We start from the raw sequence: 19,654 nt of genomic DNA on the forward strand, positions 1-19,654 counted from the left end.
AGCCTCAGTACCACCCCAACAATTTTGTCGACATGCACTGTGATGGCTACTCTTCCTTGAGCCACCTAGGAGACACCTCTCTGGCTGTGTTTCCAGAGGTTAGCTGAGAGGGAGATCCACTCTCAAGTGGACGAATGGTACTATGCTTGCGCTGAAGCCCAGAATGAATAAAAGGAGAAAGGAGAAAGCCAGATTAGTGCATGCATTCCTCTTCTGCTTTCTGAGTGAGTCTCTGCCACCACAGCTGCATGCCTGAGACCCTCAGCACTGTGCGCATGCATGACAACTCCCGGCTTTTAACCTGGGTGGTGGGTATTGAACTCAGGCCCTTGCACAACACGCATTCTTAGAAATTTATGTGTATGGTGCCAGGGATCAAATGTGGGTCTCACACATCCTAAGCTATGTGTGCTGTTTGTGGTGTGCAAATGCATGTGCAGTGTGTACACAAGGAAAGAACATGAGTGTCTGCCCCTCTCACTCTATTTGCTTGAGACAGAGTCTCTCATTGGACCTGGAGCTGCCATTTTCATCTAACTGGCATTGTTACACACTAAGCCTTCTCCCCAGCCCCCAGAATGTGTTTTAAACAACATTTGAGTTGTTTCCTCCTGACCTGTCACTTTTGACTACAAGTACAGCTCACAATGACTCATACATGTCACACAGGAGTGTGGTCTCACACAGGTTAGAGTGAGCTTGCACATTTTGTCCTCAGTGTCCCTGACCTCCCAACTGTCAGCTTCTTACTTGTATCTTTGGAGGTTGTACAACAGGCAACAAATAAACGCTGTTAGGCCCGAATGCTCAAGCAGGTGGTCTATGAAGAAGCCGTTTCATACATAAGAGGGTGTGACTCCTGCAGGCAGTGTGGATTCCCAGGCTTACTTACGAAGCGGGCTTTACCCATTCTAGCTACTGACCTTAGGAGCCTTTTCAGCCTTCAGCTTCCGAACCACCTCCCCTTGTGCGGCAACTTTCTCGTGCAGGGCTCTGCTTTCCACAGCGCTCGCTGGGGCCTGAGCAGACATGTTCTGCACTTCGGCGGCAGGAGGATGTCCAGGCTTGTATTCCTGCCCAGTCTTCTCTTTATATTCAGCTTTCAAAGCCAGAAGCTGCCTCACGGCTGCGTCTACCTCTTCCTTTGCTGCCTTCTTGGCTTTTAATTCTCGCACAGCGTCCCCCTGAACAGCCACTCTGTTGTAAAGGAACACGGGGCCTTCCGCTGCAGCACAAAAGCTACTGCTCTGGGAAGGGGCTGGTCTCTCCTTCCGAGGAGAAATTGGCTACGGATACAGAAAGCCAAAACCAAAATAGTATCAAAATTATATCACACTGTTTTGTATTTCATGAAAAAATTAAAACTTCAATCCCTTTAAAAGTTCAAATGAGCCAAGCATGGTGGCACATGTCTTTAATCCCAGCACCTGGGAGGCAGAGGTAGGAGGATCTCCGTGAGTTCAAGGCCAGCCTGAGACTACATAGTAAACTCCAGGTCAGCCTGGGCTACAGTGAGACCCTACCTTGAAAAAGAAAAAAAACAAGTTTTAAATGGATGTCTTTCCTAAAAATTTATCCTAACCAAAAAATGACAGTGTAAAGGAAGGTAGAGAGGTAGAAGTACAGAGTCACTGGAGTGTGCCTGGCATCTGTTGAATACTGGGTGCTACACGCCTTCTAAAAACGTACCTCAGCAAAGAGGTGTTTTCCACAGCTGCTGTGTTGAAACCAAACACAGCAAAAAAAATCAACATGGACATGAAACAAGCATGGCAGTGTGCAATTTCAGTTCAAGGTTCAAGCAAGAAATAAACATTCTCCAGTCCCCCTTCAATTTGTGTATCTTTTTGTTTTGCTTTTCGGTTTTTGAAACAGGACCTCATGCATCCCAGACTGCCTGCAAACTGATAAAGCCAAGAATGACCTGGATCCTCCTGCTCCCACCCCCACAGGCACACGCCACCACACCAGTCAATTTGTGTATCCTTTGAAGAATGAAATGAGCCAGGCATGGTGGCGCACACCTTTAATCCCAGCACTGGAGAGGCAGAGGTAAGAGGATGACCTTGAGTTCGAGGTCACCCTGAGACTACATAGTGAATTCCAGGTCAGCCTAGGCTAGAACAAGATCCTACTTCGAAAAACAAACAGGGGAAAAAAAAAAAAGACCAAGAGAGATTCTACACTGGCAAATACAAAGATCACAGGTTTCAAACAAAACCATAAAGGCCAATATTTACCTCCTTTTTTGTGGTTTCTACTTTGGTCTTTTCCTTTGACCCAAATGTGGGCATTTCCTTTGTATGTCCATCAGGTATGTATATCAAAATGCACGGGGCTTCTCTGCAACTATATGGGCTAAAAAGAAAATGGTCAAATGTATATTAGAGGAAAATTATCTAAAGAGCAACTGAATTCCTATATAAAGTCAATGGTACAGAGTTAATGCTTTTCAGAGTATAATCTACTCTTAGAATTCAAATTAATTTAAAACCGTTAAGTAAATGAATAAAAGTTGTCAGCTTGCATTACAAACTCCAAATTTAGGGCCTTTCAAAGATATAAATCAGCTAATCCCAGGGTAAAAAATACATGTACCCTACTTGCTACTAGACACAGCAGTAGTGAGGCCAGGTATGAGAATCCTGCTATAATAAAAGCACACTGGAGGCAGGAGGACCAGAGTTTGAAGCCCTTCTAGCTAGGCTATAACAAAACCCTGCTCCGGCCCCTATCTTTGCCACACCCCCAAAACATAAAACAAGAAATCAAAACAACAAGAACTAAAAGCAAAGGCATTGGTGAATATGTTGTTCCGTTGTTCCACTCATAAAGGAAACACATTTGTACATCATACCTAGTGTATTTACAAGAATTTGGGTAAGACATATATTTTATGAGAATTCTAAAGGCTATAATCAAAAATAATATACTTCGGGCTGAAGAGATGACTTAGCGGTTAAGCGCTTGCCTATGAAGCCTAAGGACCCCGGTTCGAGGCTCGGTTCCCCAGGTCCCACGTTAGCCAGATGCACAAGGGGGCGCACGCGTCTGGAGTTTGTTTGCAGAGGCTGGAAGCCCTGGCGCGCCCATTCTCTCTCTCTCTCCCTCTATCTGTCTTTCTCTCTGTGTCTGTCGCTCTCAAATAAATAAATTAAAAATTAAAAAAATAATAACATACTTGGAGCAGGCGTGGTGGCGCACGCCTTTAATCTCAGCACTCTGGAAGCAGAGGTAGAGGATCACTATGAGTTCAAGGCCACCCAGAGACCTCATAGTTAATTCCAGGTCAGCCTGAGCTAGAGTGAGACCCTACCGTGAAAAGCCAAAAAAGAAAAAAATAATTAGTTTAAAAAAATATATACTTGGGCTCAAGATGGCTTAGCGGTTAAGCTTACCTGTGAAGCCTAAGGACTCATGTTCAATTCTCCACGTCCCACGTGAGCTAGATGCACAGTGACGCAAGTGAGCATGGTCGCACGTGTGCACAAGGGGGCGCACACATCTGGAGTCCAACCGCGGTGGCTGGAAGCCCTGGCATACTAATTCTCCCCACCCCCGCATTAAGCAAAAAAAGCCCAGGACTGTTGGACTTGCCTCAAAATAAATAAATAATATACTGCCTTCTATTCATAAGACTTCTGCAAATTCTATGGTAAAAATGACAAAAGTAGAAAGGGAATTCATAGAATCTTATCTTTTCAATATTATTTTCTTGAGATAATTCACATGAAAAGCAATTCCTTAAGTATATACAATTCAGTGACTCTCTATAACTATAAAAATGGGGCTGGAGAGATGGCCTAGAGGTTAAGGCACTTGCCTGTAAGGCCAAGGGATCCAGGCTCAATTCCCCAATACCCATGGTAAAGCCAAATACATAAGGTGGCATAGGCACCAGGAGTTCATTTGCAGTGGCTAGAAGCCCTGGTAAGCCCATTCTCTCAAATGAGTAAATAATAAACAATAAAATATATTTTAAAATGTATAAACATGGTTATGCAATTTTACAACACTGACATTACACCATTTACTGCTTACCTTCTACCTATTATTCCACAATCACCCCATTAATGTCTTTTAGTCCCTGGGAACTAATGATCTGCTTTGTTTCTATGGAGTTGTTAATTTTACACATTCTCTGTTTCATGGAATAATGCGATATGTAATTTGTTATTACTGGCTTACTTCGTTACCACGTTTACAAAGTTTGTCCACTTGTAGCATGAATCACTACTTCATTCTTCTTAGAGCTCCGTCCTCTGTTGTGAAGCTCATACAACATTTTGTTCGTGGACTATGTCAATGTTCACTGACATATGGGTAGTTTTTGCTTTTTGTCAATTACAAATAATGCAGCTCTGAGCATCTGTGTACATGGTTCAGTGTAGCATGTTTTATTTTTCTTCAGTATATACAAAGGTTCTTTGGAAAAGCCCAAGAACTCAATGCGTTACACAGAAAAGATCAAAGAGGTAAAAATTGCACTGGATATGTTTTATATGAATAGAGGTGCTAAAATATGAAAAACCTTACATTTCAAACACAAAACTTGTATTTTACCCCCAAATTAACAAGAATTTTTAAGCTAGTAGCCATGTGAAAAAGTGGGCCAAAAGAGGACAAACTTGGAAGTCAGCAGGCAGTTTAGAAGCTGGTAAGCAAGAGGCACACGTTGGAGGCCGGGCCCCAGCTCCGTGATGCAGTGCACACCCAGCACAGGAGAAGGTCAGCTGCTCTGACAGCCACGAAGAAACCATTAGGCTCAAAATAAAGCAGAGCTGAGGAACCAAAGAGACACACTACAGAGACCAAACTACCAACAGCACTAACTGACAAAAAGAGATAAAAGAGTACAATACAAGTTCAAGACAGAACCCAGGACCCGGGTTTGAAAAATATTGATTCAGAAACATCTTAAAGGCAACTAAGTTCTGCAAAAAGACAAAGAGAGCAAGAACTGAAATTGGTTTTCCTTATACTTAAGAGTATATAAATGCTAATGTGGTTTGGTTCTAGAAATGAATTTCTATTAATGTCTAATGTAAAATACTGTTTTGTTTATTAAAAAATTATTCAAGTTTGAGCCTGGTGTGGTGGCACATGCCTTTAATCCCAACACTCGGGAGACCTAGAGGTACGATGATTGCCACCAGTTCAAAGCCACCCTGAGATTACATAGTGGATTTCAAGTCAGCCTGGGCTAGAATGAGACCCTACCTCTAAAACCAAACCAAAATAAAAAAAAAATTATTGAAGTTTGAAATACTATTTAAAAAAAAATCTAAATGAGCAGAAATTTATCAGGCACAGTATTTCAGTCAATGTCTTATGTTGAAGCTGTTCACTGTTTGGATTTCACGCACGTTTTAGCTGTCACACTGATTTACCAAGGAGGTTGCTGAGCCCAGCAGCAGAGCGCTTGTCTTTCATGAAGGAGGCCCTGGCTCCCACCCTCGGAAGTGCCAAAGCCAAGGAACAGGACATAAGCCACTGACCTAACAGGCTCATACGGCTGATCACATATGAAGAAGCCTCTCCTCTGCAGCTGTATAATGTCTCCTTTTCTCAAGTCCTTTAGGCATGGGTCCCCTAGCATGAGTTCTTCATGCTGTAAAAATGACATGAATCCATAACAGATCTTTTCAAAGTACAGCACGCCAATACTTGCAAAACGTAAACCATTTTCCCACACCTAAAATATTCTCATTTAAATTGTTTGCATTTGCTATTTAAGTATATACACAAAGCATCTGTCACAATAAATGACAAATCTAGGGGCTATGGGATGAGCCTGTAGTCAGAACTGTTTGTTGCTAATTTTATTTTCATTTTTAAAAAATATTTTTATTTATTTCAGAGAGAGAGAAAGAATAGAGAGAGAGAGAATGAAAATGGGCAAACGAACTTCAGATGCATGTGCTCCTTGAGCATCTGGCATACATGGGGTCCTGGGGAATCAAACCTGGGTCCTTCAGCTTTAAAGGTAAGCGTCTTAACCGCTAAGCTATCTCTCCAGCCTGTTTTCATTTGTTAAGATACCATCTCACTATGTACCCAAAGCTGGCCTAGAACTGGCAATCCTCCTGCCTTGGCTTTACAAATGTTGGAATTATAGACATGTACCACTATGCCCAACTTCAATTTGACATTTTAAAAATGGGGGCAGGGAGGGCATTACCAGGGGATATTATTTACAATCATGGAAATTGTTAATAAAAAAATTAATTAATTTAAAAAGTTAGCATCTGTAAATAATTTCCCACCCTAGCAGTGCAGTGCAGCTGAAAGGCACACCGGCATTCAAGTACTCAGCCCGTAGCCAGGACCCATGGGTTCGAATCCTGCTCTGTCTTCAAGCAAGTTACTTAACCTCACTGGGTTTCACCTTCCATCATCTCTAAAATGGAAACACTATTCTTTACTTTTCGTTTGTTTCCATCACAGAGGCTGAACATGGTAGACCAGGGCTTTTATTGCTGAGTGAATACAGCCAGCTCTTGGTTTTTTGAGACAGTTTCACTATGTAGCCCAGACTGACCTTCATTTCATGATCTTCCTGCCTCAGTATCCCAAGTGGTGGGACCATGAGCATGAGCCATCAGACCTGGCTAACTTGTTTTACTTACATGAAATCCTACAGGGCCTTTTCATTTTATCTAAGAAACTAAAACATTTAAGAATCATCTTTTAAAATGCAAAGAGGGCTAGAGGGCTTAGAGATTAAGCGCTTGCCTGTGAAGCCTAAGGACCCAGTTGGAGGCCTGGGCATGTCCATTCTCTCTCTCTTTCTCTCTCTCTGTCTGTCGCTCTCAAATAAATAAACAAAAATAAACAAAAAACTTAAAATACTAAAGAAATGTTTATGCAACAGGAAAAGAGCCATGGCTACTTTGAGGATACCTTACTGTCCTTATTGACATACTGCTTGAAGTCCTCATCCTTTCCTATCACTGGCTTTGTAATCAAGTGCTCGTACGTGACACAGATGGCTGGAACTGGAAGAGCATGACAAGTCTCAGCAAGCCAAGTGATCTTAGTGGTTTTCTTGTAGTCTTTGTTTTCCAAATTCAGTTTTGCATCAAGAGATACAATTTTTCCATCTGCATTTCTAGATAGAAGAGGGAAAAGTATCCAAAGAGAGTAAAGCATAACTCCACAAATGCATTATTTTGTTCTACAATTATTATTTAAAATCCTAACATAATGTACCATATTGTTTTGTAATGTATGGATGAAGAACTTTCTTTGGAGAACTGCAATCAGCCTAGGTGGATTTCTAATGTGCCTGATCTGTACTGATGAGCAAAGCACAGACTGCTGCCAGGGCGCTAACGCTCTACTGGATGACAGCTCTGGGGCCTTGGATGAAGAGCATGGACAGACTTATGACCTGACAGCCACTTGCAATAAGCAAGCACGGGAAGACTTGAAGGACTGCATATAGATACATTTAACAGGGCTGGAGAGATGGCTTAGTGGTTAAGGCATTTGTCTGCAAAGCCAAAAGACCCAGGTTCAATTCTCCAGGAATCACATAAGCCAGATGCACAAAATGGTGTACACATCTGGAGTTCATTTGCAGTGGTTGGAGGCCCTGGCCTGCCCATTCTCTTTTTCTGTCTCTCAATAAATAATTTTTAAAAAATTACTTGCAATCTTATGTAGTGTCCACACAACTAAAATGCCAGAATTTACACAAACCTTACGATAATCTGAATACCAAATTAAATGTAGCACAAAGTGTATTAATGAGGAAAATTAATTATGAACATAAGCCAATCAACTTTGAGATAAAGATTAAGTTACACATATAAATCCTGTCCAAAAGACCATCCCAGGCAACTATTTAACAGAATGCTAGAAACGGGCTCCTAAGCATGGAAACTGTCTTCATATACAAAGGTATGAAATTTTTTCTATTGTTTGTTTTTTGAGGTAGGGTCTCACTCTGGCTCAGGCTGACCTAGAATTCACTATGTAGTGTCAGGGTGTCCTCGAACTCTCAGCAATCCCCTATCTCTGACCCCCAAGTGCTGGGATTAAAGACGTGTGCCACCACACCTGGCTTCCTAAAGTATGAAATTTTCAACATCATCACAAAAAAAAAGATAAGCCGATGATAGCCTATTATTTGTAGTGTCTCTATCTCGGCAGACTTACTAGCCAGCAACATGAATGTCAAGGACATTCAGTCAAGGTCTGAATTAGGTAATGTTTAAAGTAAATAACCATTCCAGACTTTTCTCCCACATTTATCTGAAAATAATTTCTTACCTGTGTATTTTGGTAATGGTGATGTTGCCCCAATTTATAAATGTAACCACCTCGCCCTCTGAGAAAGTCTCTGCATCGGCTCCTTCTATGAACACCTTGGAACCGTACCACACAGGCTTCAGACCTACATCAGGATTCTGAGTGATTGAAAAAAAGGAGAAGTCAGATAAAGCAACCTTGAACCACCTAAGCAAATCCATTCACTTACTGTGTTTTTGTTTGCACGTGTGTGTGTGCGCGCATGCGTGCATGTGAGTGTGGGGGCCAGAGGACAACCTTAGGTGTTAATCCTCAGGAACACTGTCCATCCTTTTTTGAGACACACCTGGAGCTCACTGATTCAGCCAGCAAAACCTAGGGCTCCTCCTGCCTCTGCTTCCTCAATGCTGGGATGACAAGCACACGCCACTAGCCTTTAGATGAGTGCTGGAGTCAGAACTGAGGTCCTCATGGCTGCACAGCAAGCACTTTACCCACTGAGCCCTCCCCAGCCCCACAGTGTTTATTTATATCTTACATAAAAAGTAGATACAACCTTTGCTCTCCCCCGAATACAAAGAAACATATTTTTTAAAAGCAGATTTAGCCAGGCATGGTGATGAACGCCTATGACCCTAGCACTGGGGAGGCAGCAGTGGGATCTGTGAGTTTGAGGCCAGCCTGGGACTACAGAATGAGTTCCAGGTTAGCATGGGCTAAAGTGAGACCCTTCCTCAAAAAAAAAAAAAAAGTAATTATACTAATACACAGAAAGACAATCATATAAGACTATGTAACTTAGAATGTTTACATGTCTTCACAAAGCACATTACCTTACATATAAATAAGTTGATGAATCTACAAATATAACACAGCTAAAAGTTAGTCTATTAGCATTTATTCTATGATCATAATCATAATATAATGAATTTATTTTTAAAGATTAAAGAGATTATTAGTTTAAGAGAGGGACAGAGGAAACATGAAGAGCTCCTGCACATGAAGAGGCAGGAGGGGGTACACCCCAACTAGAGACCAAAATTGGGGTCATTTATACAATGTAGTTTCTAAAAAAATTTATTTACATATTTATTTAAGAGAGAGAGAATGGGCACAGCAGGGCCTCTAGCCACCGCAAACAAATTCCAGACACATGTACCACCATGTGTATCTGGCTTATGTGGGTTCTAGAGAACTAAACCTGGGTCCTTAGGCTTTGAAGGCAAATGCCTTAACTGCTAAGCCATCTCTCCAGCCCTATATTGAATTTTTATTTTTACTTATTTTTTTAACAGTAGGAATGGTGGCTCATGCCTTTATTTATTTATTTGAGAGAAGGGGCATGCCAGGGACCCCAGCCACTGCAAATAAACTCCAGATGCATGCGCTCCCTTGTGCATCTGGCTTACATGAGTGCTGGGGAATTGAACCAGGGTCCTTAGGCTTTGCAGACAAACACCTTAACCACTAAGCCATTTCCCTAGTCCACAATGAATTTCTTTTTTTAAAAAATTTTTATTAGCATTTCCCATGATTATAAAAAAAAATCCCATGGTAATTCCCACCCTCCCCCCCCCCCCACTTTCCCCTTTGAAATTCCATTCTCCATCATATTAGAATTTCTAAATAAAGTTATTTATACTCAACTCACAAAGCTTGAAAAAGACAACTTTACATTTGCTTCAAAATTCTCATTCAAGCCAGGCATGGTGGCAGACGCCTTTAATCCCAGCACTCAAGAGGCAGAGGTAGCAATGATGTATAATTAATATTTGTTGACAAAAACAAAGTAAATAAGGGTTCTTCCCTTAAGATGTTATCATGCAAAAAAAAAAAAAAAAGAGGTAGAGGTAGGAGGATTGCTGTGAGTTTGAGGCCACCCTGAGACTACAGAGTGAATTCCAGATCAACCTGGACTAGAGTGAGACCCTACCTTGAAAAACAAAAGCAAAATTCTCATTCAAGTAATTGAGACCTTCTAAGGAGGCACCCAAGAAGGAACTTTCTGCTATCTATATTTACGATTCGTGTTCAGTATTTAGACAGAAACATACCATTTTCACTTCACAGAAAATGGCAGCATGACAAAACTCCCAGGTCAAATTGTGATTCAACATTAGCAGCCCCAAGAATTAGGGGTCTAGTTCAGTGGTGAAGCATTTGGCTGGACTGGAGGGCGTGTGTTCAATCCCTAGCCCCAAGAAGCGTGTGCGTGTGTCTGCATGTATGTGTATTAGTACATCTAGGGGGTCCAAGGCAAAGGTGTAACAAATAACTTGGACAACAGAAAATGCGTCTCAGCTTCTACATAAAGGTAGGAATGTGAGTAATAACCCCTCATCTTTCAGAAATAATTCTAGGAAAAAAAGATAAATTATTTTTACATATTAGTCAGTTATCTCTAAAGAACAGAAAACTAATGCTAACTGCATGTCGTGTGTGACATGCTATGCATTATTAGTAACACAGATTTTTTTCAGCAAGAAATCCACACTAAGAACTGTATCAATATACATCAACTCTTGACAAATATAACATACAAATTTATCGCAAAATCATACTAATTCTTTGACAGACAGAAAACACCAGTAGTGTGAGTAGACCTTGGGGTGCTTGGCAACTTCTTTCATCTCCTCCTGTGCTTCGGGGATGCTCACAGGAATCACTTCTCGCTTCAATAATGCAACATATCGGGGAGCCACAGGGTCAATAACCTGCAACAGACACCAGAGGACTCAGACCCACATCACGGATAAGAAAGGGACAGCACAGGAATGCTAGCTGGCTTTCTGTGTTACTGCATTTACTAATTACTTTGGTTTAGTTGTTGCCTGTTTTAACTGTCAGGTTAAGAAAAACAGAGCTTTACTGTAAGCTACAATGACATAAAGAACTCAGTTCTATTTTAAAAATAACTACTTATAGGTGAAAAGAAGCCAAATACAGTATGTCAGAAATAAATGTGACATTCAATTTTACATTGGTGAAGAATATACATATTAGTGTTTTAGCATAATTTTCTACAATCAGAGTTAGGCACACCATCATCAAAGGCAGAATGGCATTAGGTCACTATAATAAGGCAATTCTAGAGATTCAAAGTACAAACAAGAAAACTCTCCATCTACATGCCATATTCACACTGACTATCTCTAACATGGAAGACCAAAAAGTCCCAAGTATTTTGGATAAAGGACACTAATGTGGAGAGATACATAGGAGCCACTGCCCTCCCTCAGTGGGCAAGTACGCGGTACGCACACGGGACGGGTCCGAAGGCTGGTCCCGCCCTGGTTCTCCTTCTCATCAGCTGGCGCCTCGCACTCCAGCAGCCCTGCGGCAGTGACGTACTTCTGTACCCCATGCGCCTTTCACTGCAACACACTAAAACCTCTCTGAAACTCAAGCCAACACACACCTTCCCTCCCTGAAGCCGTGGTGTTGGGGGCTCTGGTCACACTGACACAAAAGTCACTAGACAGGGAGACAGTGAGGACTGCGACTGGAAAGTAGGTCTCCCAGACTCCTCAGCCACCCCTCAACCACGACAGCTCTACCTGCTTTATTTGCTGGGATTTACTCCAAAAAAAAAAAAGTCAATGGAAGACTTATTTTAGGAATAGTGACATAAATCTCTTCTGCTTTAATTTGTTATCTGGGGTAGATACAAGGAAACTGAGATCAAGTTGGGGGAAATGCTAACACTGAGTTTAAAATTAAAGCAGTCATCAGATGGTGCCAAACAGTGCTGTGGAAATGAGCACCTGAACTCTGTGTGGCTTCTGCCAGGCTGGAGTTGACATCTTACTATTTTTTATCTTTTTCTTAACATTTTTATTGATTTGTAACAAGTGGTGTAGGGAAAAGGAATGTGAGGGTCTCTTGCTGCTGTAAACAAACTTCAGATGCATTGCCACTTTGTGCATTTGGTTTTTCATAAGTACTAGGAAATCAAACCCAGGCCAGTAGGCTTTGAAAGCAAGCACCACTGAGCCATTAACCAGCCCCTGAGTTTACATCTTAACAATGAATAAATGCACAGGGAACATTTGAACGTTGCTTACCAACATCAAACGTGTTTTTTATGGAACTAATCAAAGCACAGTCCAATGAGTTATGATACAGAAAAATGTACTAGTTTCTTGTCATGAAGAAGAGTTGGGGTCTGGAGAGATGGCTTAGTGGTTAAACGCTTGCCTGTGAAGCCTAAGGACCCCTGTTCGAGGCTCGATTCTCCAGGATCCACATTAGCCAGATGTACAAGGGGGCGCACGCGTCTGGAGTTCGTCTTCAGTGGCTGGAGGCCCTGGCACACCCATTCTCTCTCTCTCTCTCTCTCTATCTGCCTCTTTCTCTCTGTCGCTCTCAAATAAATAAATAAAAATGAACAAAAAAATTTAAAAAAAAAAAGAAGAGTTGGGTTGAGCCAGGCGTGGTGGTGCATGCCTTTAATCCCAGCACTCGGGAGGCAGAGGTAGGAGGATCGCTGTGAGTTCAAGGCCACCCTGAAACTCCATAGTGAATTCCAGATCAGCCTGGGCTAGAGTGAGACCCTACCTCGAAAACCAAAAAAAAAAAAAAGAAAACCAAAGGGAGGATTCTAAGATTTCCAAGCACTATAGTCACAGTGCACAGCCACCTCTCCCCTTTCCTTTAGTATAGACACTAAATAAAGCAGTTTCTTCAAAGAAGCTCATAATGAACTCCAGCCTGCTACATGTGTGGCACTCACCTTTAATCCCAGCACTCAATGCAGTAGGCTGAGGTGAGGTGAGGCGAGCCAGGGCCAGAGGGAGACCCTACCTCAGAAAACAAAAAAAAGGGAACTCCAGCTCATTTCTAAACAGAAGCTGGTTTTAAAAGTGTTACTAATGGGCTGGAGAGGTGGCTTAGCTGTTAAGGCACTTGCCTGTGAAGCCTAAGAACCCAGGTTCAATTCCCCAATACCCATGTAAGTCAGATGCTCACAGTGGCATGCATGTGGAGTTCATTTGCAATTAGGCCTGGTTTGTCCATACCCCCCCAAGTAAAAAAAAAAAAATTGAAAGTGTTGTTAGGGGCTAGAGAGATGGCTTAGTAATTAAGGTGCTTGCCTGCAAAGCCTAAGGACCAAGGTTAGAGGCCCCAGTACCCATATAAGCCAGATGCACAAGGCAGGACATGCGTCTGGAGTTCTTCTGCCGTGGCTAGAGGCCCTGTCATGCCCATTCTCTTTCTGCCAATCTCTCTCTCTAATAAATATTTTAAAAATGTTGCTAGTAAAGGCAGAAATTTTCAGAGACTAATGGCTTAGCTCTCTTCTCAATGCCACAGCACTAAATTCAGTTTATTGAGCCTTTACTTAAAATTTTATCTGCAGATCTTGAAAAGAAAGAAAAAAGCAAGCCAGAAAACACAGCAGTAGAGCAAAGCAGAATGTAAAAGCAACACCGGGTCCTATGAATTTGAGACCAGCCTGGAGCTACAGAGTGAGTTCCAGGTCAGCCTGGGATAGAGTAAAACCTGCCCCCCAAAACAAAACAGAACCAAACAATGGTAACAAAGCAGTAGAGATTGCAAATGACACGAACTCCAGAGATCCAGGACTCAAGGGGTGAGCAGATGGACTCCACCATAGGAAGACATCATGAGAGCCAGCAATAAAAACAAAATGTAGGGCTGGAGAGATGGCTTAGCAGTTAAGTGCTTGCCTGTGAAGCCTAAGGACCTAGGTTCAATTCCCCAGGACCCACGTTAGCCAGAAACACAAGGGGGGACACAGGTCTGGAGTTCATTTGCAGTGGCTTGGAGGCCTGGGCGCGCCCAATTTCTCTATCTGCCTTTCTCTCTCTGTCTGTCGCTCTCAAATAAATAAATACATAGAAACAAAGAAAATGTATGTGATTTATACTCCCAGTCAAAAATGTCAAACTCTATTTTTAGGATAATGTTTAAGGATTGTGTATCCCACAGAGTAGGATTAATATATCTAACTGAAAAGATTTACATCTTTACACACCTTTCCAAATCCTTATAAATATGATAGGTTTTGTTCAAAGAATCAACTCGGGCCTTTAGTCCCAGTACTGGGGAAGCTGAGGGAGGAAGACTGCTGAATATGAGGACAGTCTGAGTCTATAGAGTAAGTTCCAGGTGTGTCTAGACTAAACTGAGACCTGGCCTCAAAAAAAAAAAAAAAAAAAAAAAAGAGGACAAAGAGGCCAGGCCTGATGGCACAAGGCTTTAATCCCGGCACTCGGGTGGTGGAGGCAGGAGGATAGCCATGAGTTTGAAGCTACTCTGAAACTACATAGTATAGTGAATTCCAGGTAAGTCTGGGCTAGAGCAAGACTCTACCTCAAAAAGCTAAAAATGAAAAGGAACAATTCAGAATGACTAACAGGACAGGGACTAAGAGCCAATTCAAAAGCTGAAAAACAGATAAAGCATCCCTCCTCGCTCCAATCCTATGGCTGCCTCTCCCCATCTCCATGGTGGTGTTTACTCTGTGAGCAAGAGGCTGTCTGAGCTCGGTCCACACCAACAGGAGCTGGACAGGAAGGTTCTACACTGAAGCTAAAAAGAGAAAGTTAGTAGATGAGGCCTGCATTACTTCTAATTTGCTGACCACAAACCTAATAAGCAACTGAAGGGAAGGATTTTTTTTTTTATTAAACTGTTTTAGTTTAGCAATGACCAAGTTCTGCTGTATTCTCTTTTTTAAGATTTATTTTTATTTATTTATTTATTAGAGAGAGAAAAGGGAGGGGGGATAAGGGAGAAGGAGGGAGGGAACGGGTGCGCCAGGGCCTTTAACCACTGCAAACGAAGCCCACAAGCAGGCGCCACCATGTGCATTTGGCTTATGTGGGATCTGGAGAATTGAACCTGGATCCTTGGGCTTTGCAAACATGCACCTTAAATGCTAAGCCATCACTCCAGCCCAAGAAGGGTTTATTTTGGCCCACAGTTTAAGAAGACATAGTTCCCCCACGGGGAAGGATGGCAGCTGGCATCTCGCTTGTGGCAGGAGGAGCTTGCAGCAGCAAAAGCTTGTTACATCTATGTCAATCAGGAAGTACAGAGAATTTGGGTCAGAACCAGGGCCAGGCCTGCATCCAGAACTCATTTATTCCAACAAAGAACTACATCACACAAGTCTTCAACCTCCTCAAACAGCACCACCAGAGCCAGTGACCAAGTGCTCAAACACGGAAGCCTAGAAGAGACATTTCCCAGCAGTCTTCCCCATTTGCCTCCAAAGCCCTTGCAGCCAGGCCCTGATATTCAGGAGGTGACTGAAATAAACGCCTCTGTGAAAAGTGCCTCTTCTAGAGACTGCAGTTACGGACATAAAGGTTCTTCAACTGGACCAGCCAGCTATGCTGCAGCGAAGCCTCTTATTCTATCTTCCCTACTAAACATGAGCAGAGAACCAAAGCTTACCATATACCTAAGAAATGCCTTTTACATAACAGAAAGAAACTAAAATTAAAAACCTGGAGGGAAAGCCGGGCGTGGGGGCACACGCCTTTAATCCCAGCACTCGGGAGACAGAGGTAGGAGGACTGACTTGAGTTCAAGGCCACCCTGACACTACATAGTGAATTCAAGGCCAGCCTGGGCTAGAGTGAGACCTACCTCGAAAAAACAAAATACAAAAACATCCTGGAGGGAAAAGACAAGGGGGCAAAGGGCACCACTCTTAACACTATAACTATGAACACTGAGAGAAAGCTATTTTGAAAATTCAGACAAATCCTGGAACTATTACAGTAGAAATGAAACATCCAACCAAAACATCTCAAAAGTCTAGAAAAGATGTTTCCATACTCCAAAGAACTCTGAGGTACCTGAACTCCTTAAAAAGGTTAGTAAACTCATGGTCTTTAACAATTAGGAAAGTCATCAAATGAGGGGGAAACAAAATAAAACAATCAACTACAAGAAAATCAAGCAGTTATGAGGGGGAAAAAAAAAGTCCAAAATCTCATTTTCCCTCGTGGGAAGACAACTGGTGACCCCTATAACAAACACTGGAGTGAGGCAACCCAGCTCTCCTGCAGACAGGACTGCAAAGACCACAAGGAACTGAAGAGTGGTTTCTCTCGGGAGAGGAAAATAGAAGGAAGATCCAACAACTTGGACTCAAGTGAAAAACGTGCCATATATTTGATGTAAATATGTGTATAGCTTTATTAATACTTCAACCTATAAAAGCTGGATTAATAAAAGTTCACCAGTATTAACTTGCCTGTAAAGTCTATTCATATTTGTTATTAGTAACTGCAGCAACAGAAAGAACCAGTTAGTAATTCATTTATGTATCAAAAAAGTGGGTAAACACAAAATACTAAATAAAGTAAATTCAAGACACATGCAACACAAGCAACTAGTGGAGGCAAGACATCAGCAGAGGGGCAGCAGTCTGCACAGACTCACAGAACACAATCACAGAGGCCGTGCTGCCGAACGTGGCGTCTCTAAGGATTTGCCTTATTACAGTGTCCAAGCATCTGCTTCCAATCAGGAATTAACAATGGCAATATGCAATATTCCTTATTAGAGTTTTTTAGTTTAGCAAAGATTTTTGTGCTTTTTTTAAAAAGCTGGATTATTAAGACACAGCAACTGTAGCTGGTGAATGGCTAAATGCAACTCAATAAAATACGTTATTTCAGAAGTCCTATGTTCTCTCAGCAAGAGAATGAAGTTCACCAAGTCGTCCCTTTGCCACAAAGAACAGAGGACACATTCTGTGCAACTAGGAATAATGCATTCTCAACTTGTTTAAGCAAGATTTTTACAAAAATGTGATTGTGTTTTATTAAAGCTGCATGACACCTTAGATTATAACATGTAATGCGCTAAAAGCTATGTTTAGGTAAGGCAAGTAGAAGCAGTAAGTAATACCTTTTTACAGAGAGCTCGTAGCTTGAAAGCAGAAAAATGAAATGCAGAGTGTTCATAAAAGATTTAAGGAACAGACTATTACCATTTCCCATAAAACCAGAGTTGGTTGCTTCAATTATTGTTACTCTTTGGAGTAGTTCACAGGCTTAGCCTTTTATCTATTTTAAAAAGGAAAACATTCCATTTTCCTGAAAGACTGCAAAATGACAATACTGTTCAGAAACTCTTCCTCTAACATAAGCACACTAATGAGTTCTACATTATTCAAGAGTTAGGCACAGAAAGAAGTCTGAGACTTAAATACATACCTTTTTGTTAAATGCCCAGATTTTGTCCCATTCCATATTTACAACAGACCGTGAGGAGCCCTAGAAAAACAGTAAAAAGTAGAAAGAAGTTTTAAGTAGAATATTTTATTTTAAACTAGGCATACAAAAACAAAACAGTAAGTACTTCGACTAAAATTTAAAACTTGGTGTGTACAAATGTGTTATCCTTAACAGTTTCTTGTTGCAGTCCAGTCTACAGGCTGGCCATAGTCAAATTATGCATTTCACTGTTAAAAATATTTCTGCTGCCAAAGTCCACCATGCAATAGGAGTTTAGGACATTTCCAATTTTCTTTTTTTTTTTTTCTTTTTCTTTTTCAAGGTAGGGTCTCACTCTAGCCCAGGCTGACCTGGAATTCACTATGGAGTCTCAGGGTGGCCTCGAACTCATGGCGATCCTCCTAGCTCTGCCTCCCGAGTGCTGGGATTAAAGGTGTGCGCCACCATGCCCGGCGACATTTCCAATTTTCTATTAGTGTTCAACTAAGAGCAAATAGAATACAAAAATATAATAGTAATAAATAATAACTACTATAGTGGTACCTGCCTGTGATCCCAGCACTCGGAGTCAGAGGCAGGACCTCTGACAGTTCAAGGTTAGCATGTGAGAAGCTGCCTAAGAATTTCTACCCTTGAGCAGCATAGTGCCTCACACTTGTAAGCACAGCACTCAGCAAGGCCAGTATAGACCACAGAGTGTGACTCTGCCTTAAAAGACAAACTCCTCTCCCAATCTGAAAACTCAACCATAAGACACAAAAAAGGAGTAGGAAGAACAAAGATATCAACAAATAAAGGGGTATTCATAGAAATATAGAAATGCTTGACGTTCAACAGGGAGCTGGAGAAACTGGCATCACCTACCTGAGCAGCAATGAACTGTTTTAGTCCTTCAACTGTCATCCCTCTCCTCAAAACGCCCCGAACTGTAGGGAATCGGGGGTCATCCCTGAGAAGGACATGCACTATTAGGGAAAGTATTAAAATGTGTAGTCGAAAAAGAAGACACCTAATGAATAGTAAAGTGAATTCAGAGTAAGGTGTGGATGCACAGACCTATCATCCCAGCCCCCAGGGGGATGAGGCAGGAGGAGCAGCTCATGTTCCATTCACCATGTGAAATGCTCATGCTGTTAAACATTTGGCTAATAGCTGGTTACACTAATTGGAGAGATACCAATTTCAACAAGCCCCAATTCTTGGAAGAAAACTGCTTTTTCATTAATGACTGGTGTAAAAAAAGAAAAAATGCACCACTAGAAAGAACAAAAGTACATCTTAAAACACATAAAATCATTTTTATTTGATTTTAATGAATTCTTAAGGCATCTATGCCAAATACAATTCTGAGAATCATGGGCTAAGAAAATGGTTCAACAGTTAAAGGCACTGCTAATAAAAAGTTGTGTATGCACCTGGTGTTCAATTTTAGCAGCAAGAGCCCTGTTGTACTCATACACACACATACAAGTAAATACATAAATTTTTAAAAATCAGAATCAGGGCTGGAGAGATGCCTTGTCTGCAAAGGCTCCTTACACAGGTTTAAGTCCCACGACTCAGATTCAATCCCCATTACCCATGTAAGCCAGATGCGCAAAATGGCACGTGCATCTGGAATTTGTATGCAGCGCCTAGAGGCCCAGGCATACCCATTTTTTCCCCTTCTCTCTCTGCTTGCAAATAAATAAATAAGCTGGAGGGATGGCTTAGCGGTGAAGGCGTTCACCTGCAAAGCCAAAGGACCCAGGTTCGATTCCCCAGGACCCATGTAAGCCAGATGCACAAGGGGGCACTCGTGTATGGAGTTCATATGCAGTGGCTGAAGGCTCTGGCATGCCCATTCTCTCTCTCTTTTCCTGTATTTCTGCATCTCTCTCTCTAATAAAACAAAATTAAAAATAAATAACAAAAAATGCATCAGACAAAAGATGGTGTCATGTGTGTTTAACAACACATGAAGAAAATGTATAAATAGGGCGGGGGAAATGGCTTAGTGGTTAAGGTGCTTGCTTGTGAAGCCTAAGGACCCAGGTTCAATTACCCAGTACCCAAGTAAGCCAGCTGTACATGGTGGCACATGCATCTAGAGTTTGTTTCCAATGGCTAGAGGCCCTGGTGGGCCCATTCTCATTCTCTCTCTCACTGTCAAATAAAAAAAAAAATGTATAAATATT

General features: G+C 41.7%; 1 protein-coding gene across 2 annotated transcripts in view; it reads right to left on the reverse strand.

The window, feature by feature from the left end:
* The window catches only part of Eprs1 (glutamyl-prolyl-tRNA synthetase 1), a 75,668-nt gene that overhangs the window by 29,290 nt on the left and 26,724 nt on the right, over positions 1-19,654 (reverse strand). The window contains exons 11-19 of one of the 2 annotated variants that reach the window (XM_045153733.1): positions 18,342-18,426; positions 17,457-17,516; positions 17,149-17,169; positions 10,860-10,970; positions 8,278-8,414; positions 6,904-7,111; positions 5,499-5,611; positions 2,241-2,358; positions 924-1,286 (exon numbers count right to left, since the gene is read on the reverse strand). In XM_045153733.1, coding sequence (XP_045009668.1) covers positions 924-1,286; positions 2,241-2,358; positions 5,499-5,611; positions 6,904-7,111; positions 8,278-8,414; positions 10,860-10,970; positions 17,149-17,169; positions 17,457-17,516; positions 18,342-18,426 — 1,216 coding nt within the window. The remainder of the gene's footprint in view (positions 1-923; positions 1,287-2,240; positions 2,359-5,498; positions 5,612-6,903; positions 7,112-8,277; positions 8,415-10,859; positions 10,971-17,148; positions 17,170-17,456; positions 17,517-18,341; positions 18,427-19,654) is intronic. The other variant, XM_004670108.2, reaches the window with a different exon arrangement.

Source organism: Jaculus jaculus, chromosome 1 (assembly GCF_020740685.1).
Source record: "Jaculus jaculus isolate mJacJac1 chromosome 1, mJacJac1.mat.Y.cur, whole genome shotgun sequence".
Lineage (NCBI taxonomy): Eukaryota > Metazoa > Chordata > Mammalia > Rodentia > Dipodidae > Jaculus > Jaculus jaculus.